General features: G+C 37.1%; 1 protein-coding gene across 8 annotated transcripts; it reads right to left on the bottom strand.

Annotated features, from left to right (window-relative positions):
• Nucleotides 1–461: 461 nt before the first annotated feature.
• On the bottom strand, nt 462–27505 carry TUBGCP5 (tubulin gamma complex associated protein 5). 8 transcript variants are annotated; one of them, XM_054210943.1, is made up of 24 exons: nt 27228–27505; nt 24311–24364; nt 24124–24232; nt 22030–22126; nt 21333–21443; nt 20698–20777; nt 19889–20024; nt 18749–18866; nt 16307–16396; nt 15672–15765; nt 15184–15430; nt 14775–14977; nt 13906–14021; nt 12306–12574; nt 11149–11347; nt 9492–9680; nt 8359–8541; nt 7992–8076; nt 7768–7888; nt 6612–6790; nt 5777–5902; nt 5097–5185; nt 2515–2615; nt 462–1521 (listed from the first exon to the last, which is right to left on the bottom strand). In XM_054210943.1, the coding sequence occupies exons 1-24, from the start codon at nt 27386–27388 to the stop codon at nt 1475–1477; spliced, it is 3204 nt and encodes a 1067-aa protein (XP_054066918.1). In that variant the 5' UTR covers nt 27389–27505; the 3' UTR covers nt 462–1474. The 8 variants fall into 8 exon arrangements, 7 of the variants coding, with proteins under 7 accessions (XP_054066918.1, XP_054066945.1, XP_054066927.1 ...); XM_054210952.1 differs by lacking the exon at nt 462–1521 and adding an exon at nt 3695–3885 and having other exon boundaries at nt 2537–2615; nt 8359–8445; XM_054210936.1 differs by lacking the exon at nt 462–1521 and adding an exon at nt 3695–3885 and having other exon boundaries at nt 2537–2615.
• Nucleotides 27506–27693: the final 188 nt, after the last annotated feature.

Here is a 27693-nt window from a genome sequence, read left to right on the forward strand (position 1 = left end):
TGGTAAACTAAAAGCAGAAATTACCTTTGCTAATAGGTGCCCACGTACCACAAAAAACAGCCACTTGTAAAAGTGTGTCATGTGGTAGCAAAGGATAATGCAAACACAATGTTCTCTAAGGCAAAACCTCTACTCAGTCAAACAAACAAAAAAAACATGCTGTAGGGCACCAGAAAGTTTCCCAGTGTTATACTTTAAAAAAAAAAAAAAAATTCTTTTTCCTGAAAACATTTTGTGGCTATAACTTGGAAGAACCTTTTCAGATCTCCTGTTCAAACAAGAACACCAAGATTCATTTTCATATAAAGTAATTATTAGTTCACAGCAAAAAAAAAAATAATTGTTTTTTAATGTGAGCCGCACAGTGTCACAGTTGGTAGTAATATACTTCATCTACCTTGCAGAAACAGCCCTCAAACTTTTAAGTTACCAACCGATTTCAGCAGAAGCACACACAATGGTGAAATTCCAATTATTAAATCTTTTATTTATTCAAATAAAGAGGTAAGTGGCTATGATTGATTTTCCCTTTTTAAATGCAGGTGTACTGATGACAGGATTACAGAGAAACTTCCATGGGGAGGAGATAGCACAAGTCATCTTGTGCAGAACACATTCCACATTTACTTTTCTAGAAATGTACCCTTCCGTATTACAATCTGCCACTTTACAAGATATTAGCTATTAGATGTAAGCCTTTTGCAAACAAACCTTAGGAGCAGAATGGTCAAGTCATATCTGACCACCTCTGAAACATCCCAACAATCCAATAGTTAATATATTACACACTGTGATCTTGATCCTAAATGGACAAGAGTTACCACTAAAATTAGTATGCATCTGATCATTTAAGGTAAAAAAATATTGGTATTTTATGGTGTGCAGTAATCCCTTTTCATAAATTAATCTTGTATTTTTTACATCAGCTTATTGTAACGGTCATAACTGTTCCCAAAGAGTTCTTAAGAACCATTAAGCAAGTAAGATTAATGCCTCTCAGCCTTTTTTCCAAAGGAAAAAAAGGCCAAATATGAACACAACCAACCTTCTGAATAATAAGAATTGAGTCACACCACTCCACATTGCCCCGTGACCTATTCACAGCTGCAAAATTAATGGAAAAAGTAGACCAGCAATCATTCATAATTTATATTAAAAAAAAAATTCCTTTTTACTACATGAATTACATTTTATGTATTTTCAAGTAAGATTGTTCACACAGGATGAATTTTACACTGTACATCTTTTTTGATGTTGAAATGTATACATACAGAGAAAAACACTGGCACAACAAAGACACTTAAATACCTGTACATTATTTACATTTTAAAATATTCTACACAGCTCCAAAGAGTCAGCGTCATTTAGCTACGCATGTTTCAAACTGGAGTGTAAAATGCTTACAGTTTTTTAACAAGAGATTTTCAGCATAAATGCTGCTTTCAGTTCTTTAGTAATTCAGTGGATTCAGGTGTTAACTTTGTTCCATGCCAGCCATCAGTGACAAAGCTAAAGATTCCACTGTAAACCAAACCATAAAAAAGTAGTTAATATTTGCATTTGCGGCATTCCACAAGTATGTGTTGCAATATTCAATTCTGTAGTTTAAAGGGAAGATACCAGTTTATTTTTTTAAATTGTAACACTTCAGGATTTAAGACAGTAAGACATTTTATGAATCTCTGACAGTTCAGACAATATTTCACCACTTTTATCATTAGTTATCCATTAGTTATGTCGGGTGGTAAGAACCGGTAAGAAATTAGCTCCTTTCCACATTAGTGCTGTACACAAAAAAAGAATAAATGTTGTGGGGGGTTATATGCAGTAAGACATTCTCACAGATGGTTCTTGCAGACAAGCTCTTGTAGACTGAGTAGCAGCGACGTCAGATATTACCTCTTTTAGAAACCCATTAGAACATGCATCTACACCCCAGCTAACACCATTCAGCAGGTGCTCCCCTAACTCAAATAGGCACTGATTAGCAATTTAAGCTAATATCAGGCTGCAAGTAGAAACACAGACATGTCGTCTTCTGCTGTTTCTGCTACTGAGGAAGTAACTTCCGACAGACGGGCAGAGCCAAGAGCTCAGTGCAGTTGCAGCTGAGGCACCATAATACTCAAATTTTATCTGTTCAACATATATCATAGCTGTCATCCAAAAACAACAAAAAGAATGCTTTTCTATGCCCTCCAGAACTTAGTTTATTTCACTTGTTTAGAATACTGCTTGTCACTTGCTTAGCTACATCAGCATCCCTTCATCAAGAAAACAGGTAAACCGAAGATAGCTGCCATAAAAAAAAAAACCCGTGGCACAAATACTCTAAAAAAATAATGAAGTTAACTTAATAAGAAGTTAGTCTTCATGTCCATCTGTGAATACCTCACAAAATGAGGTTCTTTAAGATGTACTGACAAACATGAAAACAGATTAAAACGTAAACACAATCCTAGTAAAACCTGTGTCCCAGTAAGTGCAGGTATGTGAAAAGCCTCGTGTACTTACAGTGAGGAAAAGAGCCTCGACAGACAGCTTTGTTGAGAACAGTTACAAGAAACATGTGACAGTTTTTAAAATCAGATTCCATCTTCTCTATGGATTCCATCCTACAAAACAGTTTAACAGAGGAATGCTTAACAGACTAGCACTATGTTATCTTCAAGATAGAACCAAAACCTCACAGTAAATCATCAAATCACAGAATGATATGGGTTGGAATGACAAAAGTAATCTTTGCATAGCATTCTGGCTTGCACTTATGCCTGTGTATACTACTTCTAGAAAACCAGGGCAATTTTGACAGGAGCATCTGAGCACTATCACAATAGCACTAATAATTTTCTCATCTTGGAAATCTCTGCAGTGACTAGGAGGAACCATGTGCTTCCAACTGACAACTATTATTCCCATACAGCTTTGTATTTCAAGACAACCTTTCCTGGCCCCTGTTGCTTCAGAACTCCTTGGGGTAAATCTACACTGCCAAATAAAACAGGGACACGCACCCTGCTTTACTATCAGCTAACTCTTGAATTTCACTTTGGAGTGTTCCAGCTAGAGCTCACCAGAGAAGGGAGAAGATGTAGTTCACAATAGTCACTCCATTCCTCTTTCCCCCCTCTCCCAAGAGGATATAGATGACATTACATCAACTATGACCTTTTCCTGCTACAACCAAGAGCATGCAACCACATGCCCTGAGTTTCAGTCTTTATCAACAGCATTCACAAATTATTTCTGACACTTCAAATTGGAAAAGCACTCCAAAAATAGCAACTTCCTAATGCCACAGGGGACTGGGATCCAAGTTCTAGGCATCTGTGCCAAAGAGAATTAGTCATGAAAAATATGGATGTGAGCCAGCCCACACCAGCTGGCCTCAGGGCCATGGATCAAACCTTGAGTGTTAGACACAGCCTTGGAGACTTGCCCACTATCATTCATCCTTCAAGCAGCAGGTTACACAAGCAAAAGTATGGAGTATAAATTGGGAGAGGAATGGTTGGAGAGCGGCCCTGGAGAAAGGGATCTGGGGGTGCTGGTCAACAGCAGGCCCAACAGGAGTCAGCAGTGTGCCTTGGCAGCCAAGAGGGCAAACCACATCCTGGGGTGCATCAAACACAGCATGACCAGCCGCTCAAAAGAGGTGATTATCCCACTGTATTCAGTGTTGGTGTGGCCTCACCTTGAGTACTCCGTGCAGTTCTGGGCCCCACAACTTAAGAAGGACGTGAAAGTACTTGAATGCATCCAGAGGAGGGCAGCAAAGCTGGTGAAAGGGCTGGAAGGAATGTCCTGCAGGGAGCAGCTAAGGACTTTTTGGCTAGTTTGGAGAGAAGGAGGCTGAGGGACAACCTCGTGGCTCTCCACAGCTTCCTGAGGAGGGGAAGAGGAGAGGGAGGTGCTGAGCTCTTCTCCCTGGGATCCACTGATAGGATGCATGGGAACAGTTCAAAGCTGCGCTGGGGGAGGTTGAGACTGAACATTAGGAAGCATTTCTTTACTGAGAGGGTAGTCAAACCCCAGAACAGGCTTCCTTTAGAGATGGTCGATACCCCATGCCTGTCAGTGTTTAAGAGCAATTCAGACAATGCCCTTATCAATATGCTTTAACTTTTGGTCAGCCCTGAAGCAGTCAGACAGCTGGACTGGATATCATTGTAGGTCTTTTCCAACTGAACAATTCAATTCTATTCTAAAAAAATCTTATTTTTAATCTTGTCTAAGAGATGGCATAGAGAAGAGCAACCGATTCACAGGCCAACATATTCATCTTATCTTGTAATTACAGGTGGGTTTCTAATGTTAATCATGGCACATAAGGAAGCACACATCTTTTCTAAAAATCCCAACTATGACACACATTCCAAGTTATTTCTATAGGAAAGGACAGACCAAAAACAATTTCAGATTTTACCAATAATACAAAATTTGAGCATTTGAACTCATGCATCCAAACATTCTACATGAAAATCTTGACTCCAAAGTCAATGGCAGAACTTCCATTGACTCCAACGGCTTCACATTTTTACCACAGATTTTTTTACAAAGGCTTTATAATTTGGGCAGTCTATATTAGAAAAATAAGGAGGCTCAGAGATTAGATTTATTTTTTTTAAAGAAAAACTAAAATGCATTGCCTTCTAGAATGAAGGCCAAACTAAATCATCCCACTTTTCATAAACCAATTAATGAATTGTCAGTATCTAGCCGCCTACAATTTTAAATCATTGCCAGGAAACATGATGATAAACCAAACCTGTGAACCTCTCATTTTACCATCCCAAACAAATATGAAGGAAAAGAAAATCCTCTTTGTTGATATGCTCTAGAATCTTTTCAAACACTTAGAAGTTATATATTGGCCACCTTTTTAATTAAAAAATACTGAACATACACTGACACAAGTGCATGAAACTTAGGTTCTATCTAAAATAAATTTCACTTTTGCTAAGAAATAGCAATTAGCCTCTGATACCTGCTGTTAAACACTGAGAAGTCCTGTTATTTCACACAAAAAATATCTAGAAGTCATATTCTGAGCTGTGAAATTATGACCACATGGAATTTTAGATACATATACTTACTTCCAAGCCCCCAAACCAGCCTGCCAACGGTCTGCAAACATCAGTACTAAATTTAACACTTTCATTATAGCTTCTTTCACAAAGCTCACCTAAAATAATATTTAAAACAAAAGGAATAACAGTCAGAAATTCACTGTTAAGCATAATCATTTTCATTATTGAGCTGCAATACAAAGGTATCCCATGCCATTTAACCTGGTCTGTAAAAACAATCTCTTAAGTACAATGAGATTCTTCCAAATTTAACATGTGTGTTGTATTTGCTCTCTTAATTCATTTCATGGCTGACTATTTCGATGAGGACTATGCACAGACGGTATGTGGGATAAAAAGCTACAATGCTATCCATATACCTCCACTTCCTGCCATACCAGTATGTATAATCCTCATTACATTACCAAGCCTCAGTTTGTTCAAATCCTCCCATCTCTTAAAAAAAAGTCATATAAAATCCAATATAAAGAATTTAATTGTATCTTCTCTTCTTGATAGAATTGAGCTGAGACTTGCAAGGGGCACTGAATCTCAATGTTAAGTCTGGAAGAACTACCATTTCCTCAACGAGTACCTATTTATTGCTTAGTATGTATGAACTGCAAAACAGACAGCATAATTAGTATTAAACTACTTTCTTGTCCTGATAAACTTAATGTATCACATATGCCAATGTTTTTACCCACCTTTTCTCTCAATAGGCAGCGATCATGGATTGTAGATAGATATCTGTAGTGAATCTTTATCAATTGATCTAAATCTTTGGCTTCTTCTACCTGATGCTGAAACTCCAAGCCTGTACTGTGAAGAATCTTAAGACAACAACCATAGTTATTAAATCCCATGTTGCACACAAGTGCTTCTGACTCTCTTCCAATATTTTTTTTTTTTTTTAAGAGTCTAAAACTGCCTGATTCATTCACTCTTCCCTCTCAAATTTTAGGCTCACCCTCCAAATTACCATTAACCTAGCAAAAAAATTTGAGCTCTTCTCATAACCGCACAATGACATTCCTCATATTAATAGAAATGCTGCCATTGCACATGGGCAAACAGACTATTTTTGGGGGAGCCGATTTGGAGTATATTAATTTTAATATATTAATTATTAATTAAAGGCAAAAAAGTCAATAGTAGAGCAGATATGAATCTACAGGCATTGCCTTCATATTTGAGTAGTCATGGATACACTTTTGGATCTGTGTACTAGAGATCTAACTAAACCGTCTGTAGTAACACTTTTATAAGCATAACAGCTCTTAAGAGAGTAACAGCTTACAGAAACCCATTTTTACATGTCTGTCCTTCAGTCATCTATCACAAAGACAACTAATAATATCGAAAGATCAATCATATGCACGTAGAACTTCTAAAGCATTTTTACAATTACCGATTTAAAACTGCCAAGCTAAAACTGAAATATGTTTAACTCAAAATTATTTTTATGTTTTAAATGAAAATGAATACCGCATCCCCAGTTACAAGTTCATAATATAAATGAAATTGTTATATAAGACAAACCCTAGTCATGATGTAGTTGTGCAGGCTGTTAACAAAATGCATAAGTTTCACTCTTAAGAGGAACATGCGATGTATTTGTTGTTTTATACTTTCTGTTTGTGGTCCAAATAGAGGAAGCGTTCCTTGTTCTAATAAAGTTCCTTCCTTAACCTGGGGGGTTTCTGCAGCACAGACTAGTTCTAAAAAGTAAAAAAGCGAGAGTATTACATTGAAGTGCTTATGAGGACAAACTGTAGCTAAATTATTACTTAAAACTGAAATTTGTTTTTTCTTATTATTCTGCACAGGATACTGATGTAAGATTTTTCTTGCTATTATGATGTGTTATTAAAAAATAACAACAATACAGTTTGACAGTTTGATAAATACTAGAACAGGAAATGCTATTTAAGAGCTAGAGATTATGTGAAGGGATAAAATAAAAAACTCTACATTACACATAAATGTGTATACTATCTCCACAAAGGGGAAAAGACTTAAGCACAAAGCCATACTCAAACTTTAAGCAATAAAAAACCCACATATTTTTAGGAAGAGAATTACTTAACTGATGCACAAAACATAGATGAACCCATCAACTTTCTAATTTATTTTTCTAGGACATGAAGCGTGTATCCACTTTATATGGGAACGGAAGAGTATAAATATTAACCTGGTGAAGGAGACACTAAACAATCTCTTTCTACGAACCCCAAATATTTAAATTGCAGCTTAAGGGTATATATTTCCCAACTATCTAGCTTACTCTTTCAATCTCAAATAGAGTATTTTTTCATTTCACTTTCTTAACTTGTTTGCAAGGTATTACTCATAAAAACTTGGATTATACATAAAGCAAAACATTAGGGTGTCGTAGACAGACCTTCTTTCAACAGAAAGGTCTGAAGAATGAAGTAACAAGTTTCCAATATAACTGACTAGACCTAAATCAAAGAGACAAAGGAAATGCCTGAATAGTGTTGTCCCTGAGGCTGAAGTTAAAAATATGCCCTGCTTAATATATCTAATTTGCTAAGCTAATAGAGACAACTATTTTATAGAATGAATCAAAATTCTAACTGGTTTATACTGCTTACTGCAGAAAGCAGCAGACAATCTACACCCTTAGACCATCAAACAAGTTTTTAGACTATCTTTCATTGAAGAAGTTTCTTACCATCAAATCGTAAAACATCTAGACTATACTTGGCCCACTTTATTTGCAGCAAGAGCAGAAAAACTTGATTGTAAATTTTTTGGCACTCTAAGCTTATAACTATATCCACAGGCCAAGGAACCTAAGAAGAGGAAAGGATAATCAAGACAGAAAACGTAAGACACTTTAATACAACATTTCAAATCTGTTCTAGAATAAGAATTAAAGCAATATTAAATCACTACCTTGTAACTCAATGTCAAACCATCTAAGGTGTGGACGGGGAGTTTCTTCTTTGCTGTATCAACACTTTCAAATGATATAGACAACCTACACAAGGAAACAAGTGATATAATTGGCAATAACCTATTTTAAATTAGTGGTTAGTTTCATTATTTTTTTTTTAATTTCCTATCGCTAAGTACCAACTGGCTGATTTAATCTGGGGTACTTGGGTAGAAGAGATGACAACAGCTCAAAACTTCATTAGAACAGATTCTTTTAATGATTACGCAAAAATTAGTATTGTGCTCTGTAGGTTTAGTACATTAGCACAGGGAAGTGTGAAAGAAACATAACTAAAACTATATTTTGCAGGATTTTGCATGTTACCTTGTACTGTCCTCTGGATAGCGTTGCCCAACTGCTTCTTGAAGTTGAACATTTAAGAAAGCAACATTCTGCCAAGTTTCCTTTTCTCTAATTTTGTCAAAAATAGATGTATAGAAGTCATACATGGTATCTCCAGCTTCAAGCAAGAAAAAGTTTCTCATTGCCTGCAAATATTCTACAAGCCTAAACAGGAACAAACATATAACATTTCCTCAGTCTTAATCACACAAGTGAAATCAAACACAACTGTTACAGAAATCTTAAAAACTCTTCACTACGGGAACTCAGTATTGAACACAAACTTAATGACGTCCACAGTAAATCCTTTGCTTAACCCTCAGATAGCCTTCACATAGGTTCAAATATAACAAAATAACCAAGCCATTTTTTCCTGTAAGCTTGAACAGCCCCCATTAACTTCAATGTAAATGCTCATCTTATTCAGCTATCTTATGGGCTAGGCAATTCTCAGAAACAGCTTAGAGTTTGGAAATCCCATCCCTCTCTCTAAACAGGACTTAGGGAAGGAGATGAAAATTCAGAGAGAGTTCTGTCTAAGAAGAGACTTTAACATGGAGCCCCAGAAAATTATGATACAGATTTTCCTTTTCTAATAAAGTAGGAAGAATAGTACTGCTACAACTCTTACAAGAACCCTGACTATAAATACAGTATTTCAGACAGATGAAAAGCATGACAACTTATGAACACCTGAAAGGTAAAAGGAATAGGCCATTCTAGCCTAAGTAACAGAAAATTATTGCATAGTATTCTTTTGTCTACTCCACATTTTATAGTATCATAACTAAATCTCACATTAAACAAACCTATTCTGACTTCCTAAAGTTTGTCTTCCAGTTTCAAATGACAACACCATTAAAAGTACTGTTTGAAACAATTTCCCTGTTGAACATCCACTGCAGACAAATGATAGCTTTGCTGTGGATTTAAGCTAGACCAGGTTTTAACCCAGAATTCTATCATGTTAGATCCCCCTTTTCCTCCTTAATGACTTTATCATTATTATCAAATTGGAGCAGAAATACAACATAAAATTCCACCTTTTAGTATATGGCATACCACTGATAATGAAAATAAAAAAAAAGAAAAGGAAACCAAATCTACTTTCTTACCTATAATCCTTCTTTAAAGTTTGCATTAGATTACCACAGCATTCCAAGTATTGCTTGTCTATGTGTGGATAAAGGCAAGACCTCAACGTCAGTTCAAAAGTCTGGCAGGTCACTGATTCTGAGGATCTATCCACACAAACATCCCCACCAGTAAACTTCTCGTGAAAGTCACTCTGTTCCAAATATAATCTTAAAAATAAAACAAACTACTTAGGGAAGAAGGTTGATAATTCATACAATATATAAAACCAAAATGTCATACCTTCAAAGACTTCAATCGAAATTGGATCCTTTGCTTTAAAATACATGGTGTGGAAGTAATAAAAGCTGTTTCATAACTATAGTACATATTAAGTCTATTAAGTGATCCTTCATACTGGTTTTGTATGACCAGGCATAATAATATCAAAAAGGCTGGCATACAGTAATCACATAATTGCTCAAGGACTAATTCTGAAAAAAGAACGCCAAGTTCTAACACTATACAGCTTAATAAACAAATCCATTACCATAGGAACTTTTAAAACTATAGTGTTTATATACAGCAGTCAGATGAACTTCCCAGGAAAGAAAAATAAAAATAAAGAAACAAAGTAAAACTCTGAACAACAATAAAAAAAGCAAAACCCAACAACAACAAAATAACAAACCAATAAATAAAAAAATAAAAACAAAACAAAAACGCAAAAAAAACCCAAACCACCACCACAAACACAGAGAATTGGTTTGAGGCACCTTAAATATAAGGTGCCTATATATTATCTGTCATATTATTTCATGGGAGGAGAGTATGTACAGTCTACGCTTGGTAAGTTTAATTATTTTGTCACAGAAAAAATTAAGTTATAATAATAATTCGTAAAAAGCTGCTCGCTAGCTGAATCCATTGTAAGAGGAAGCCCGGCTTGTAGCAACTATCACCATGATAGACTGTATGAGTCAGACATTGAATTAATCTATCAGTTTTGACAAACAGAACAGTCCCAATGAACAAGGGAAGTAACAGCTTTATCTGCTATTAATTATGATTTTTTTAAAACAAATTCCTCCTAGGGTTGAAATGAAAACATCAAAATCACCAACTAGTTATTAGGAAAAACATAAATAGCTATTTCTTATTTGAAATCACAAAATAAGTAAGATTTTCAGAGTTCATCTTCCCTGCTAATTTCCAAGACACTAATAACCTCTATATGACTTCCCTCATTATGAAGAATTTTTATGCAATTAAGATGAATTTTGAAAAGCTTTTAAAGTTAAATTACTTCAGCACAGCACAACTGAAGCTGCATTCTTTAAAGAACATACTTGGTGCAAATCAAAGACATTGTGTACACATTTCAAGCAAATACACTTAAAAGTTTAGATTTTACAACAGCATTCACTATTAAAACACTTATTTGCTAAAAGCCTGTTGTAGTAAAGACTATTTCCATTTTCTACCCTAACAGATGTGAGTAGCAGATTCTTCATCTACTTTAATTGTTTTTCTTTAACTAAGCATAAAGGTGGTGTTTACTTAGCTTCTGTCACTGATTGTTTGTGCTCTTTTTTATTCTGCCCTTACTTGTTTTCAACAGCAATAAAAATTTGGTCTGCCAAATGTCACCAGGCAGAACACTGCTCTCAAAAACACAGCAGGAAGATCATTCATTACCTGGCAAAATTAATAGCCAGCAGTGGGTCATGGACATCATCCAGTTCCAAGTGTCTTTCTGCTATAGACTGCATCTTTATCAGGCTCTGCTTTGTGGCCTGCTGTTCTGTAATAATATCGGGAACAGACTCTTCTCCATGCCGCAGGCGAGACTGCACCGATTCCAAGAACAGCGTATACAAACTCTTTCGTTCAGCATCTAAATTGGGCAACATATTGCATGGTAAGATTCTGTCCTAATAGAAAACATAATCTGAACTAAAGAAGACCTCCATAGTCCAACATTTACTTGCTTACTTTCAACATCCTAAATTTAGGCCCCTATTCAGAAAAAAAAACTCAAATACATAGTTAACTAAGTATTGCTAAAACAGTAGGACTAGTCCAATGCCCGAAGTCAGGCATATGTTCAACCAGATTGCTGAACGGGTGTCTGAAATATGAAATATTTATGAGACTATTAGAGAACTTTCTCCTTCAGATGCAAAGGCAGCACCTGAAACAACCCTGCAGTACTCACTAGAATAGATTACAGTCTCACACCAAAGGGAGAAATAAACCAGAGACCCTCCAAAATAATTTAACTATCTCTACTTCTAAACATAAAGAAACAGCAAAACCAAAAAACTGTATTTTGTTTCCTAAAAAAAAAAAAAAATAAAAATCAACATTGGTTGCACTCTTGTACTATGTTTTACAATCATTCAAAATAAATAACCCAAATATCTTTCATCTAATTATTAGCAAGCTTTTTTTTTAAAAAAAAAAAAGTTCCATATGCTATCTCGGAATTATTCCGCCACTTAGTAATGGAAAGCAACTATTTATTACAACAAAACAGCTTTACTGTTAGAACATAAAAGTTGTTTTTGTCTCATAACAAAAAAAAAAATGTTTTGCAAGCACATGAAAACAAGTTTAAGAAAAATTTAAAGCAATAAAAAGCAAAGAGAACACTCAATCTTTATTCACTTTGCTCTTTTCACTTATTTGCATTGGAAGAGTACTTTCAATCAGACCTGAAGTTATCAAGTCATGATACTAACATTCAACAGGGAGCATTGTATTATTCTAAAATCATGCGAACACTACTACACAAAATATGCCCAGGCTGTTAGACACCTTAAGGCATGATAGTCCACAAACTGACATCTCACCTCTTGACGCGGCTTGCTGCGGAGAGCCATCTTTGCATTGAAGATTCTTCAACAGCTGCATGGATTTTCCAGCCATGATGATTTGCTTCAGCACAGGTTTCAGAAAGGAGACCATAGTGTGTTGCCTGCTTGAAGGGGCCTGATCACTTCCAGAACTGGCACTGGCATTATCACTCATCTTCTCTTCATTCTCTGTCTTCTCTGACACACTATATAATGTGTAGGTAGCATACCAAAAATCTCTGTGATTAACTGGAACGTTTTTGTTTCTGTGAAGAAATAAAAAGCTGTTGAGTACTTCCCATTTCAAAAGATGAAACTTCATTACTACAAGATGTGTATCATCCATGGTCTGTGCTTTGCCTTTCTCTTAGAATAGTCAAGAAGCACTTTAAAAACTATATGAAATAATCTCATTCATATCATAAACTATCTCTAGAAAGGATGACAGCTTTAGCAGCATAAAGAATCAGCTTGCAGGACATAAAACAATTGCATAACCGAACAAAAGCCCCAAAACAAGGCAAATAGAGTAATTATAATTAATTCATCCAAGAAGTTAACTATTCACAGTGGCATGCATACTTAACAAAATGATTAGTGATTGACTTGCAGATTTATTTAAAACCTATAATGAAGAAAATACCACTGGGAAAGCTGAAAAATTCTTCAGTAGGTGAAACTGAATTCTTGTTTAACTTTGCTTTGTGTTATTTACATCAGATACACAGTTTGGTCTGAAGTCAGATAGAAAACAGCCTAAATTAGATAATTAAAATGAAGTACAAATACAAATAAAAGTTGAAATCACCCCTGTTGGTAGCACTGAAAACACAACTACAGAACCACAGGAAAAAAGTCAACTAGGACATAATACGGATGTTAAAAGATCTCAGCTACTAAGGACTTATTGCAATAGTACTAGAACTGTTCTCTTACTTGATGCTCGCCTTGACCTGCCTTAACAGACAGAGGTTCAACTAAGTTTGGCAAATAGGGGGAAATGGATTTGTAATTACAAGCCAAAATTCTAACTTCTGTATTCACTTTCCACTTCAAGCTGTCAAAAAAGGGATCAGCAAGATGTAGCATACAAACAGAAGAGAAATTAACAGCTCAAATAACATTTAGGATACATGCATGCAATTCAAGACACCACAATAACTTGTACTACAAGTCAGAAGCAGTAAGTACTTTAATTCTAAATAGCATTTGATTTATAACAACTATAGAGTAGGAGAAGAATTAAAAAGTAAATTTTGGAATTTTTGCAAACATCTTGGTTTTGAAAAATGGTTAATTGCTTTTAAAAAAGTCAACACACTCAGAGTCAGACTGCTGATTATTATAGATGGAAAAAAATATAACAATTGAATTTATTCCAGAACAATACCTGGTAGGGGTCCATTTTTAATGCAATTCCCCTAATGCGAAGTTTAAGACAAGTTATAAAAGTATGATTAAGAAATTAATTCTACTTAAGTAAAATAAAAAACGTGAAAACCTACTTTCATTGCCACCTTTTACTTCCTAGATTCTACAGCAGGTTTTGTATTCATACTTGCACAGCATTATGCAAGTCCAGTATCAGCATCCCTACCTCTGAATGATAAATTCCTTTGCAGGATCAAACAAATTACCATGGACTATCCACTCATCCACTGTCTGTAAGTATGGCCTCACAGTTTCAACCCAGAGAGAGAACAGAAGGGACACCTGAATTTAAAGAAAGAAGAAAAAATGAAGAAAAAGGTGTCTGAATGTTTTTACAATAAGCATTGGAAGCAATATGGCAAAGCCCAGCCTCTTAATTGTGCAATTACAGTTTTTAAGATATACATACACATAAAATACACTACACTTAGGGATTTTTAAAGATGACACGTTCAACTAAAAATTACAGCTTCAGTAGTTTTAATGGAAGCACTCATTGTGTATGCTTCCTCATGTTACTTTTTGTCATTGCAGTTAGACCCAAACAGCAGTTTTCTTTTTTTTTCCAGTCTAGTATCTCTTAAGCTGTAAGCGATAGCCATAAAACATTCCATGGTTTTCTAATGTAGAAAATGGAAAACAAAAGGATATCTACTGTATTTTTACTGGTATAATCAACAAGTTACTGTAAAAACCCAAACCCCTACACTTCAGCATTAACTGAATTATGCAACTGTAGAAATAGGAGGAGGGAAAGCTATTTCAAATCTCCCTCTTCCATAACAGCTTCTGGTCTCTGATTTCCCACAATTCCTCCTCGCAGTCCTAAAAACACACTGCTGCTGATCTCCTCATACATCTGATTTTGTCCAGGTTGACTGAACTCATGTCAGAAAACAGTAATGCATTATGGCTATCAAATTTGTCCTCAATCCTTAGTAGCTGAAGGCTAGTGTACTCCGTCACCATAAAGATACTTCAGTTACTAAATATTATAGTGTGTCGTTCTATTAAGGAAGGAATAACTTCCCCTACCGTTTGCTCAGATGCTTCTCCAACACTGTCATGTTCAAGAATAGCTTTGTAGAGAGTATTAAGCAGATGAGATGCTCGTACAACATTTCTAGTGTCAGGTGGCACTTCCGCTACTCCTGTGCTGAAAACTTTGTGAAGCACCTTCAGCTGTGCCAGTCGGGGAGCCAACTTATCTATTACTATTGAAAGTGTGACTGTTTTATCTGGAAAAAAACAAACAAACCCAAAGTTATATAAAGGTAATATCCAACAGAAAATCAAATTTTATCAATGTTATTAATGAGATTTTAAAATGCGGCATGGCTTCTTTCACAGTTTCAAAACATATCTACAGAATGTTCTGCATGTTCCCCTCTTCTACTAGTTTCCTTGTGTGCCCCCCTCTTGTAAATTTTCCCTTGCACTGTACCTTTGTTGATAATGCATTTTTCAATTTCAGTAAGCTCTTCTTTAAAGCTAATGAAATATTTATACAAGGCCCACATAAATGCTTGATAGGTTCTGAATGGGGCTTCAGTAGTTTTCTTTGGAGTGGAAACTGTTCCATGCATTATGTTTTCTGGACTGTGTCCCATCACTTCATCAATAAACTTCTGTAGTCTAAACACAACTTGACCGTATGCCGCTATCTGCTCCAACACAGATCTCAGGCAATTCTAGAAAACAAAAAAACCCACAAACTTTTTAGAATCATCTAATAAAAATTTGTATTTAATAAAGCCTAAAAATTAAATTACAAGATATTTCTATGAATTAAAACATAATAAAATTCTGCCATCTCTATCACTTCATCACATTCTCACATATGGGAACAGCCCATTCAGTTTTATTAAGTCAGATGTGTTTTGACTAAATTAAGAACAATTGTGGAAATGTGGAAATTCAGAAACAACTTACATGGGTTAAATGAGTTACAATAATATCATTCCTCACAGCCACTTTTCCATCATTCAGCTGAAATATAAAAAGCTTTTTCACTCCTGAAAGTAGCCTTGAAAAGAAACAAAAAGAGTAGTAATTTTTCACCCTTAATGGACTCATAATTATATAATTAATAAGACAATTAGGTCTCCCTTGCCTGAAAGTTTCTTTTTTTCAAATAAAAGGGGACAACAGAACAACTATGATGCTAATGGTACTGTAAGTTGTTGCCAGAACAAGAACAATAAAACACTGGCATCACATAAACATCTCCTAAAGTTCCTTTCCAGTTGAGATAATTTCCAGCTATAGGATGATTGAAACATACTTTCTAAATTTGGACACTATTAAAAATCCCCAGGGGCAGGATATGAACAAGCTGGTTCTTCTTAACAGTTAGACTCGAAGAATCAAGGCATAAAAGTAGTAAGCTACTTCTTTGAGAATCTGAATGGTTAACACACATAAGCAGCATCTTTACTGTCAGCAATGGTGCAAGCTAGAAGTTCAGTAATAACTCTTACATCGGACACAACTTCAAACATAAATCTCTCCTTTCCTTGAGAGAAATACTAAAAGATAAAATGTAAGCTTTTTGATGTTGCTCTCACCAAAGAGTTTCCCGTATAACCTGAGTTTCAGTGACTAGCGTTCTCTCTTCTGGTACATATAAAGGATCGCTGGTGTACAAGTGATGGTCCCTTAGAAAAAAGGAAATGAAAACAATATAATGGCTGAAATAACAGCTGAATCACCTGACAGTAAGAATCAGCAATAATCTTAAAGCTCCGTTTTGTTCTAATTATATCTAAGTAGATTCAATGTTCATGGGTTCATTTTAAGTATATAAACAAAAGCAGACTGTTTTCATATTGTTAAGCAAAATACCATAGAAAGCATATCTAGTTGGAAGATCAAGTACCATCTAGTCATACACTGCAAGACAAGCAATTAAGTAGCAAATACCTAAAGGACTGAATCTAGGTTGGTTTGGGTTTTTTTTGGTTTTGGTTGTTTGGGGGTTTTTTTAATTTTTGATCCTTGATTATTTTATTATTTCACATTCAATGCTGTGAAAATTTACAGAGTTCATTTCTGTTAAAAATACTAAGCGAAAAAGTAAAACATCAATTTCCCTAACCCATGTAAGAAAATACACACTTTAGCCTAACAGTTTACTTAAGAAACGAAAACTTTCACAGCCACTTAAGAACTTTCCCTTATGACCCGGTGTTATGCGATTCTTTGTAAACCTCCCACAGCATTTTTCGTATTTCATCGAATCATAGGGTTGGAAGGGACCTCTGGAGATCATCTAGTCCAACCCCGCTGCCAGAGCAGGGTCACCTACAGCAGGTTGCACAGGAACGCATCCAGGCGGGTTTTGAATGTCTCCAGAGAAGGAGACTCCACCACCTCTCTGGGCAGCCTCTTCCAGTGCTCTGCCACCCTCAAAGTAAAGAAGTTCCTCCTCATGTTTAGGTGGAACTTCCTATGCTCAAGTTTGTGCCCATTACCTCTTATCCTGTCGCCGAGCACCACTGAAAAGAGCCTGGCCCCATCCTCCTGACATCTACCCTTTAAGTATTTATAAGTGTTGATAAGATCCCCCCTCAGCCACCTTTTTTCCAGACTGAAGAGACCCAAATCCCTCAGCCTTTCTTCATAAGAGAGGTGTTCCAGTCCCCTCATCATCTTGGTAGCTCTCTGCTGCACCCTCTCCAGCAGTTCCCTGTCCCTCTTGAACTGGGGAGCCCAGAACTGGACACAGTACCCCAGATGCAGCCTCACCAAGGCAGAGTAGAGGGGGAGGATGACCTCCCTCGACCTGCTGGCCACACTCTTCTTGATGCACCCCAGGATGCCATTGGCCTTCTTGGCCACAAGGGCACATTGCTGGCTCATGGTCATCCTGTTGTCCACCAGGACTCCCAGGTCTCTTTCAGCTGAGCTGCTCTCCAGCAGGTCAGCCCCCAACCTGTACTGGTGCATGGGGTTATTCCTCCCCAGGTGCAGCACCCTACACTTGCCCTTGATGAATTTCATAAGGTTCCTCTTTGCCCAGATCTCCAACCTGTCCAGGTCTCTCTGTATGGCGGCACAGCCTTCTGGTGTGTCAGCCACCCCCCCCAGCTTTGTGTCATCAGCAAACTTGCTGAGGGTGTACTTGCATTCGAGTGAAGTATAGAACAATTATTTGAATATTTAGTATTTTGACTCATTAATATCATCAGTGGCAAAATTTATGTAATCATATTCAAAATTCAAAAATCCAAATAAAGAAATACCAGTTATATATCACAAATATATAACACACATCTGCTAACAACATTGCAACAGAAACAGCATTGCCTTATTTATGTTACCGATTAGCTAATATTCACTGTACATTTTAGTTCATAACTGGCTAGATAACCAACTGACACCAAAATAAATTTAACTCCTTGATTAAGAAATTCATTAAATTAAGGAAGCAAAGACAAATCTGGTCTGTATTACTGCAGTACCGATACATCAGAATTTGGGACAGAGGAAAGAATCAGACTTTTTTTTTTTTTTTTTAATTGAACCCTTCTTTCTCATTTTCTTTCCAAAACCTCAGTGGATCACAATGATATACTGCTTTATGTTCCTTCCCCGCACAAAATCTGTGTTTAAGACTAACTCTGTAAGGGACGCACCAAAAACAAACAAACAGTTAAGCTTTAGAGAACTCCTCATTTCCAGCACCACTTACAACCCACCTGTATTAGTTCCTCAGAGACATTTGTAAAGGTAATCCCAAACAAAATGCAACAGTAAGATTTGCTTCTTTGAAAAAGGAAAATGGTCTCTCTGATATGACAAACTAATAAAAACTAAATAAAAAGAAAATAATCTAGTAATTGAAAAAACAGCTTGTTTGTTCATCTTATTGATTTGTACCTTTTTAATTCTAACTAAATCACTAATAACTATACTATCTTTATGCTTCCACAGTAAAGATGCTTAATAAAGTCATCATTTTTCATTACATGCCAGTAAGAAATATGTAAGCAATACTGTTTTCTTACCAGACTGCAGCTAGGTTGGAATGCAAGTGCAAACTATGTGAAAAGCGAGGAGCTCTTCCTGTCCAGTACTGAGGAACTACATGCTGCTCCAGCCAGCTGCGGGCATCAGGTTCACCAACTGTGAAAACACGTGATAGCTGGTGAGGTATTTTTATTTATTCACGAAATGCTTATAAAACATGGGAAAAAGTTATTAATAAGCCTATCCGCTCAGCTGCAGAATCACATATCTTTTCAAATAAGTTACAACTGGCAACTATTTACACTTTACTGCTCTAACATATATGCTATCATGCACAAATCCATTTACATAGAAATGCCTCATCTCCTAAAAGCTGAAAAAGTCTTAAACAGTAAACTTGGAGATTTACGTAGTTTCCAATTCTTCCTTGGAAAAAGTGCTTCTGTCTCAGGCAATTCTCAAATAATATATACAAAACCAAGCTGACTTAAAAAATAAACTGCCAAATATCACTAACTTTATCACTATGTTTCTTTTTACTATGCATCTAGCACATGACCTAAAAACGTTTTTTTTTCCCTAAATGTGAAAGCTTTACCTAACCCCAGTTAGATAGCTATGACTTATACAACCTATGAATATTATCCAGTCTTCCTACACAAGGTACCCTATATCCTACAATATTCTATGCAAAAATATACAGCTAGAGTTAATACTCCCTGAAGCTATTCAAGAGTAAGCCACTAGTGTTTTAATTACATAAAATTTTTTTTTTTTCAAAAATGCTTCATACTCAGAATTGAGTCAAATGTTTCTGTCATCAATCAAATTTTGTTTCAGCATTCTGATACTTAATAATAAAAAAAATTACATTCTATCCATACAACTGCATTCTGTATTTACTGTATAAGTTTTCATATCTACATTGGAATATCCATATCTATTTCTACAGAAATAAACAGAAGTCTTCTCATTAGCATCAACAGAAATCAGATCAAACCTTTCATATTGCTTCTTTACTGTTAAAACAAGCAGTAGTGAACAATAAGGTGCACCTTAAAACTACAATTACAAGTCTAAAAAATAACACCTCACTAAAGAACAGTAAATTAAGCCACATTAACTTGCTAAATTTGAGTATGTATGACCATACCAGAAGAATTATAGCTTATTCTAACCTTTCCAGGAAACATTAGGTACTGTTTTCTTATTTGGATCTTGGTCTTCTAAAGGTGTCCTGTCCACTTGAATACCCGAGTCCTCCCTGCTTAAAGGCCGAGTATCTTCCTCCTCTTCACTTTCTCCAGACCAATCCTATTAGGTGCAACAAAACCCGGTACGTTTCAGTACGGCATAACAAACAGATCTATATTCACTTCCTATTGACCTGAGAAGCCGAACATAAAGTCTTACATTCTTTCTGCCACCATAAAGTAAATTCAGGACACTAAGTCTAACATAACTGTCTGCCCGAGACTGGTTTAAGTTATACATAACATTAGTATCTAGACAAATGACAGAACTGGACAAGACCACAGAACTACCAAAAAGTTATGATTAGGAACAGTCAGGGTCAGCAGGAAGATCCAGTTTAATTGCAGGATTAAGTCAAAATATGGTGAAGAACAAAAGCATATCTATTACTGTTACTCTGCTTGGGTCTGTGTGTATTTCATGGTATTACGTAAGAAGCAACGTATCAGGTAATCCTATGAGGATCACACAGAGCATACAAATTAGGTCTCCAACATACTTGACACTGGAATAGACTGCCCAGGGAGGTGGTGGAGTCACCATCCCTGAACGTGTTTAAGACTCGTTTAGATGTGGTGTTAAGGGATATGGTGTAAGGGAGAACTTTGTAGAGTGGGGTTGATGGTTGGACTCGATGATCCCAAGGGTCTTTTCCAACCTAAATGATTCTATGATTCTATACTTCAAACCAGTTTATACAGTTGGGGTTTTTTTACCTTAAGAAATTACTTACTGGTGTATCTACTCCTGGTCCAAAGTAAATTTCTTCTCCTTCCATCAAATACTTTCCCCAATCAAACTCTTCTTCCTTTTCTAAGAGGTGTATAAACACAAAAATAGTAAGTATCATATAACTCTGACTTCCTTTTCCTCTAAAAACATTTTCAAAGCTAAAATTACGTCGTTACTCTAAATCAAACAAAAGGCATTCCCTTACACCTAAGGTTACACCACTGTTCCTTTAACAAGGTTATACACTTTCAGGCATGTAAATTGTGACATACCAACCATGTATATTCCTCATTTATTAATTCTCAATTTTGTTGCTTATACACTCAAAATATGCAACATAGTGTGCCATAAGCACATTCATATGTACTATGTTATACTACCCTATGCTTCAATCTTGAAAAAACATGCAAGAATGCAACATATCATTTATTGTGGCTAGTCCCATTTAGCTCAGTGGAAACATTCTAAATATATAATTTACATATGCACAAGGATCCTGGACTGTAAACAACATAAGGCAAGAACTGTCTTACTCTCCAAAAAAGACACCACATATCCATGATGTGACGTGTAATACTTTAAAAATAACAATCACACTTACAATATATTATATCTTAAACATGAAGCTTACTCAACTGTAATTAGTGTTGTTTGAGATAACCTCTTCATATTCACATTCCTGGAATGGGCTGAAAGTGCATTCAAAACACCGCCGAGGGAATGTGCAGAGATCATTCAAAAAGGAATCTTAAGATGCAAGATTTTCTTTAGGTTAGTCTGAAATATTCTTCTTTCAGTCTATGATACAACACTGTAAACAAATGGGGGATGGTATCCACTCAAACTTAAGCACAAGCCTCATTTTTAGGCACTGAGTGAAATAGTCCTACTTTAGAAAGCAGGCAGCTGGGATCTCCCTCTGGAAACCTTTCCTTAACTACATAGGGAACATAGGAATTTATGTCACCAAAGCTGTGTCAACAGAGCTCCTACTGAGATGCAAGACAGAGACCGAGGACAGAAACCCACTGTCTGTCTTTGAGCATGTAAGCACTGCTGAACAGGTGGACAATGTTAGTAAGTGACAGTGGTACAAGACAAAAAGAGTTCCCAAGGTACTTTGGTGGCTGGAGAACTTAATTAGGTGATGTAACATAAACGGGGGTAGGAAAGATTTGCAGGCTATTTTAAATGTATACGTCATAAAAAGAAAATCAATAAAGCGCCTTGAAGTGAAGTAGATAATAAAATGGAAAGAAAAAATGTCCTTCTTATCAGATTGCATTAATGGATTGCATCTTTTATTAGCAACATAAACATCTTGTAAACTTACCCACTTCTTTGTCTCTTGGTTTTTCCACATAGGTGGTGTTGGATGGAGAATCAGACAAACACAACAGAAGAGACAGTATGGAATAGTGTGTATCTGTCTTTAAAACACATTTTAAAAAAAAAAAAGCAAGTCAATGAGTAGTCTAAAAGATTTCGGTTAGGAACAAACTCAGTCTATTATCTGCAGGGATGCTCCATATTAGTTCCCATTGCCCAGTCCCGAACTACAAAAAGAATATCTGCAACACGATACTGAATGTTATTCTTTCTGCCTCCTAATTAGCCAATCAATATACAAATACTTCAAAAGTAGCCACAGCACAAGATGCCTCTTACTGAGCTGATAATCTAAAAATATGAAAAAGAGGTAAGAGGAACTCTGAATTACTATGAAAGTAAGAAGTCACCAGAGGACAAGGGATAATGGACAGCTACATTAACATGGATGAGGCAGAAGGACATGGGTAATGGGCCTGCAGGAAACCAAGTCTTAGTTCTCTTATTCGTACGGCTGATTAATTCAAACAGAGGCCAAAATGAAGTTAGCTAAAACACTTTGCCAAAATCTCTGTATTTTAAGATTATGTTCACATTATCTTCCCTCATCTGAACATCTACACAAAGCAGTAAGTATGCATCTTTAACTCCAATATTGCACTAATGCAGTTGTGAAACAGAGGCCTTCAATCAGGTAAGAATACTGTGCCAACAGTATGCTGCACAGATTGGTGTTGTGGTCTATTCCCTAATATCTGCTTACAGCACAACCATTTCTTCCTAAAGAAAGATTTTTTCTTTGGCCTGATTCTAACTTTCCAAAGTTCTTCAGCAGACCATTTCATATCTAGACATATGGAGATTCTGCTATCTACATCCTATATACTTTGACACATACATACACACACTTAACAAAGCGCTTTGGGAATAGGAGCCACTTCTATTTTAGAAAAAATTAAATCTCAATTTTCTGATAAAGCAGCATCATACTTATCTGTTCCTACTGAACATTACTGCCTATACAAGAGTTTGTCAAAGAACACAAGTAGGTTGTTGACAAAATCACACATGCGAGCTGGTGTTTCACTTACCAGTCATAAAACTGGGAAGACTGAGTATTTATCAGTTACATGCCACTGCTAAAAACTAAATGCAGTTTAACTTCCCAAATATGAAATATTACCTATCTCTAGCTATACCCCAGTTGCATTTTCAAAAGGAAAAAAAGAAAAAAAGACTCTTTCAATTCTTATGATACTTGCAACATGCAAGTATTAAGTCCTTGCTTGAGCTTTTGTTTCCGTTTGTTTGGTTTTAATTTTATTTGAGTCTCAAAACAAGCACAACTTTTCAACAACTAGAGTACAGTATAATAACTGCAGATATGTGTAAGCTATTTAGGGTTGCAGATCTTTCCCCACAAATTAGAGGAAACCTAAAACAGTGCAAAGAAAGGTAAATGTCAGTTCAATGAGAAGTAAAATTGGACTACAACCCAAAACACACAGCCCTATTTAAAAATATCATTATACAATGCACCCCTCTTAAATCACAAGCTTAAATATTCCAATAGCAGGAACTTTCAGATTTCAAATATCAAATTTATTATTAAACTACCACATTGGAAAGTGTCTTAAGTGAGACTACTTTTGCCATATCCATCCAGTCCATATCCTAAACTGATTTGATACAGAGTGCATCCAGGCGAAACACAGTCTCAATAAGAAAGCTACTGGGCAAGAGCACTGGATTTGGAAATACTAAAATCGAAACTTCCAGATGCATTACTCAATGTAAAAAAATGGGGCAAAGAGTTAATAACTGCTCAGTTAGCCGTTGTTTTAGAACAGATGGGAACCTCAATACATTTAGATTCTAGCTACAACATTTGTACAGCATTGACCATAAAACACCTGCTTTACAATGAGAAGATGTCCTTTAAGTCACAGAACTCCACATGCTGAAACCCTGACAGGACAATAAACACATTTCTAAAAATATATGGGGAAACTGAAGAATACAACCAATGAAGTCCCCATCACTAGTACAAATATAAGGGTGCTGGGGAAAAAGAACAAGGAAATCACAGCATACATACCTTTGTTTCTTCAATACTTGGGAGTGGTGAGTTCAGAAATTTTTCTGTTAGTCTTTTCCAGCTTGCAGCTTTTCCAAGGTCAGAATGAACTATCAACTTTTCATGTATTCTAATAACAAAAACAGTTATCAAAAATGCTTCAAAAAAGTTAACTACTCCATTATTAATCCATAATCATAAAACTTACCCTTCTATTGTCCTCTCTACTTTGTGACTGTTCACATCAAGAAAACGGTGAAATCTATGTAAGAAATCTGTATTAGAATATGTTTTAAAAGGAAGCTTAAGCAAGGAAGAAAATAAAGCTGATTTACATATATAAGGACAACATTATTAGTTTAATAATGCATGCTTAATTCAGCAACAGCATTAAACATCAAGAAAATTTAATCTCAGTGTCTCTTAGCTCAAGAAAGATTAACTACAATTGACCTTAAAGATGGAAAAATGGAATGCAGGTTACATTTAACTAGCACTTTAAGCTGAATGGAAAATTACTACCATATCAGCAAACTAAGCAATTAGAGTACGCTGTCAGTTAAGCCAAGTGGAGCAAAGAGATCAAGAACTGTATTATCAAAGGCATCTGTGTTGAATGCACAAAAATTATCTGGGACTTGCATCACTAGCACAGGAAAAACAAACACCCACATGGGAAGGCCTCTCAACCCAAATGAAGCTCCTTTATAAATAGTAAAGGAGAGTGCCTAAAGACAGCTTAATCAAAATAAAGAAAGATATAACACCAAAGGCAGCATGTACAGGGACAAAATAAGAACTTGTGAAAGGTTGAGATGGATTTTGCTGAAGAAATTAGAGTCACCTTCTTCAGTTATATAGAGAGAAAAAACAGGGACTGGGATATGACAGCAGTGAGCACAAGGTAAAGATACTCTATATGTAGGCCATCAAAGCCAACCTAATATTGCCTCAGCTTCCAGCAACAACTGTGCAGAACACAGGGGTAAATCTCTCATAAGCACAGAAAAAAATGAAAACTATTGGATCTGAATCAGGAGTTAAGCTAAATAGACTGAAGTTGGAAAGACAACCTAAAATCACAGCAATGTCAAAGTAATGAACTAGAAAATGAGACTGTAAGGCATGTAGCAAGGATTTTTACTGAGTTTTACTGGAGGATGAAGAATGTCCATATTAAAGAAAAGAAAAAAAGACTTTTTTAACTACAGACTGATTAGTCTGATTTCAGCTGTGTGTAAGGCTTTGGAATAAAAGCACAATAAAATTTACTAGGTAACTGACATTTACGCTAAGAAAATGCAGCTCATCTCATCTATTACAGCACATCCGCTTACATAGGAAATCATTAGTTCAAATGGAAAATGGTGGCAAGTACAAGAACTGGAAGATTTAGAACTTAAAGCTTTAATTAATGACCTTAATACATACAAGCAAAAAAAGCACCCATTTTTTTAGCAAGTTGGGCACATCATGAATAGAACTAAATTGCTAGGTGGAAAGAAAGAGATGAATCTGCGAACTACAGCACATAAACATCATCAAATCTAACAATAGAAACCACAAGTTTCACAAACTTGAAGCTAAAGAGAGTTTCTACTAGAAAATAAGGTCTCAATCTCAGGCTGAAGTCCCACACACATTTCTTAGACAACAATTTTGGCATAAAAACCTTCCTCTTCCCGACCCTCCCTGTCAAAACATGTTGTCAACCATTCATCGCTGTCTCTATTTTCCTGCTATGTTGTTTTTTAAAAACAAAAATCCAAGCCAACAATTCTCCAATCTAAAAGAGCACACAGATACACAAACAACTGGGTCACCAGAAGAGGAGATGTCACAAGAGGAAATGGAAGAGAGCGTGCGTTTACCTGGCTCAAGAAACCCTGCTACTGTTACCAATCTGCAGACTCAGACTAACAGCTGTTATAAGCAACTATTTTGATGCAACTACAAAATCAATAAACGCAATCCTATAATGCATTACACAAAATATTTCCAGCAAATATAAAGAATAGGGAGACAGCAGTTACAAATACGAAGTTCCTACATTCCCAATGAATACAACTAGCCTCCTCAAAATTCAGCAAAGAGTTGAACTTCTCAGAACACCAGCTACAGGTCATCCCCAGCTCTCCCGCACCTCGCACCCACCTTTGGTGTTGACCAATGGCTACTTGATTATTAAAATAGTCTTATTTGAGCCTATTAATAGTCAGGATTCACAGCCTGACGGTGCAATGCAGTTATGCTATTTCTCACCCCCCAAAAATGAACTTAAACAGCATTAAAAACTTAAGTAGCATTGATTTTAAATGAATTAGGTACTTGCTGCATTAACTTAAGCAAGCAGATAAGACTCCAAAGAGGCAGCAGTTGGTGACAGTACGGGAAACTAGAAACAGATGATGTAAAAACTGGCAGCAGACACTGAAACAACTGTCATAACTGAAAAAGCAGCATGCAAAACTTTAGTAAGGGCATTTTATATGGCAGTGTAACAGAATTAACGGGATATAGATAATATATATTACAGGTTAATAAATACCATGTTTATGATGAGCTGAAATAACACCACACAATTTTCTGCAGATTTATAACCTTTCATACAAGCAGCACAATATTCTTGGCCAGAAGCTTTATCTTGATTTGGTGGAGCTCTCTTTATTTGTTCGTTACACGTACTGATTATTTCTTTACTTCCCTCTAATAAACAGAGTTTTGGATGGCTAAATGAAGATGTTGAAAGGGACCTTTCCATGGGCCAGGAGAAAAGCCCTGAAATGCCAAGATTTAAAAGAGATGGAGGGACAGCCACCGGCCTCAGACAGGGACTCGCAAACGGCCCCCGGTGCCACCCCAGGGAGGGGACGGCAGGACACGGCCCTCTACCACAGCCCAGCAGCCACAAGCACCCCCCCCCTTGTTCCCAGGCGAGCGGGCGGCCGCGGGTCAGAGGAGGGGGCCCAGCCCGGCGCCGGCTGCCGGCCCCTCAGCGGCGCCAGTGGGCCCCGGCGGGAGCGGGGCGGAGCGGCCCGCTCCTTCTCTCGCTCGCTCGCCCCCAGCCCCGCTGCTGAAGGGCACCGTCGCAGCCGCCGAGCTTCTCCCCGGGGGCGGGCGCTGACCTGAAGTTGGACCAAGCGAAATTCAGCGCCGTCTGGAAGCGGCCGCCGCCCAGCTCCTCCTCGGGCAGGCCAGTCACGCTGCGCACCAAGGCGCGGACGGCCCGCTCCTGCTCCTGCTCGAACCGGCTGCGGTGGCCGGGCGAGGCCAGCGGCGCCGCCATGGCCGCGGCGGCGGCGGCAGACGAGGGGAGAGAAAGGAGCGGGAGGGGTAGGGGGGGACGACGACGACACCTCCGGGAGGCGCCACAGAGCCTCCCCTCGCCGCCGCTGCCGCACTTCTCGCGAGACTTCTCCGTGACTTCACGCGAGAGACAGACTCCCGCCAGGGCGGCGGGGGGGGGGGGGGAGTGCGCGTGCACATGCGCGGAGCGGGAGAGGGGCGGTCGCCTGACGGTGCTGCGGTGGTTGGAGCCGTGAGGGGCTCGGCAGCACCGGGTCTGGGGAAACTGTCTCTTCGGCCCCAATT

This window comes from Rissa tridactyla, chromosome 1, assembly GCF_028500815.1.
Source record: "Rissa tridactyla isolate bRisTri1 chromosome 1, bRisTri1.patW.cur.20221130, whole genome shotgun sequence".
Taxonomy (NCBI): domain Eukaryota; kingdom Metazoa; phylum Chordata; class Aves; order Charadriiformes; family Laridae; genus Rissa; species Rissa tridactyla.

Bases quoted from the DNA above. Each gene is read 5' to 3' on its own strand.
- TUBGCP5 (XM_054210936.1), bottom strand. From the start codon at position 27,388: ATGGCGGCGCCGCTGGCCTCGCCCGGCCACCGCAGCCGGTTCGAGCAG. The intron at 22,127-24,123 runs GTATGTATGCTG...TGTGTTTTAAAG, and splicing joins CAAGTATTGAAGAAACAAAG to ACAGATACACACTATTCCAT. The intron at 7,889-7,991 runs GTAGTGATTTAA...TCCTCTTCTTAG, and splicing joins GTTTGACATTGAGTTACAAG to GTTCCTTGGCCTGTGGATAT.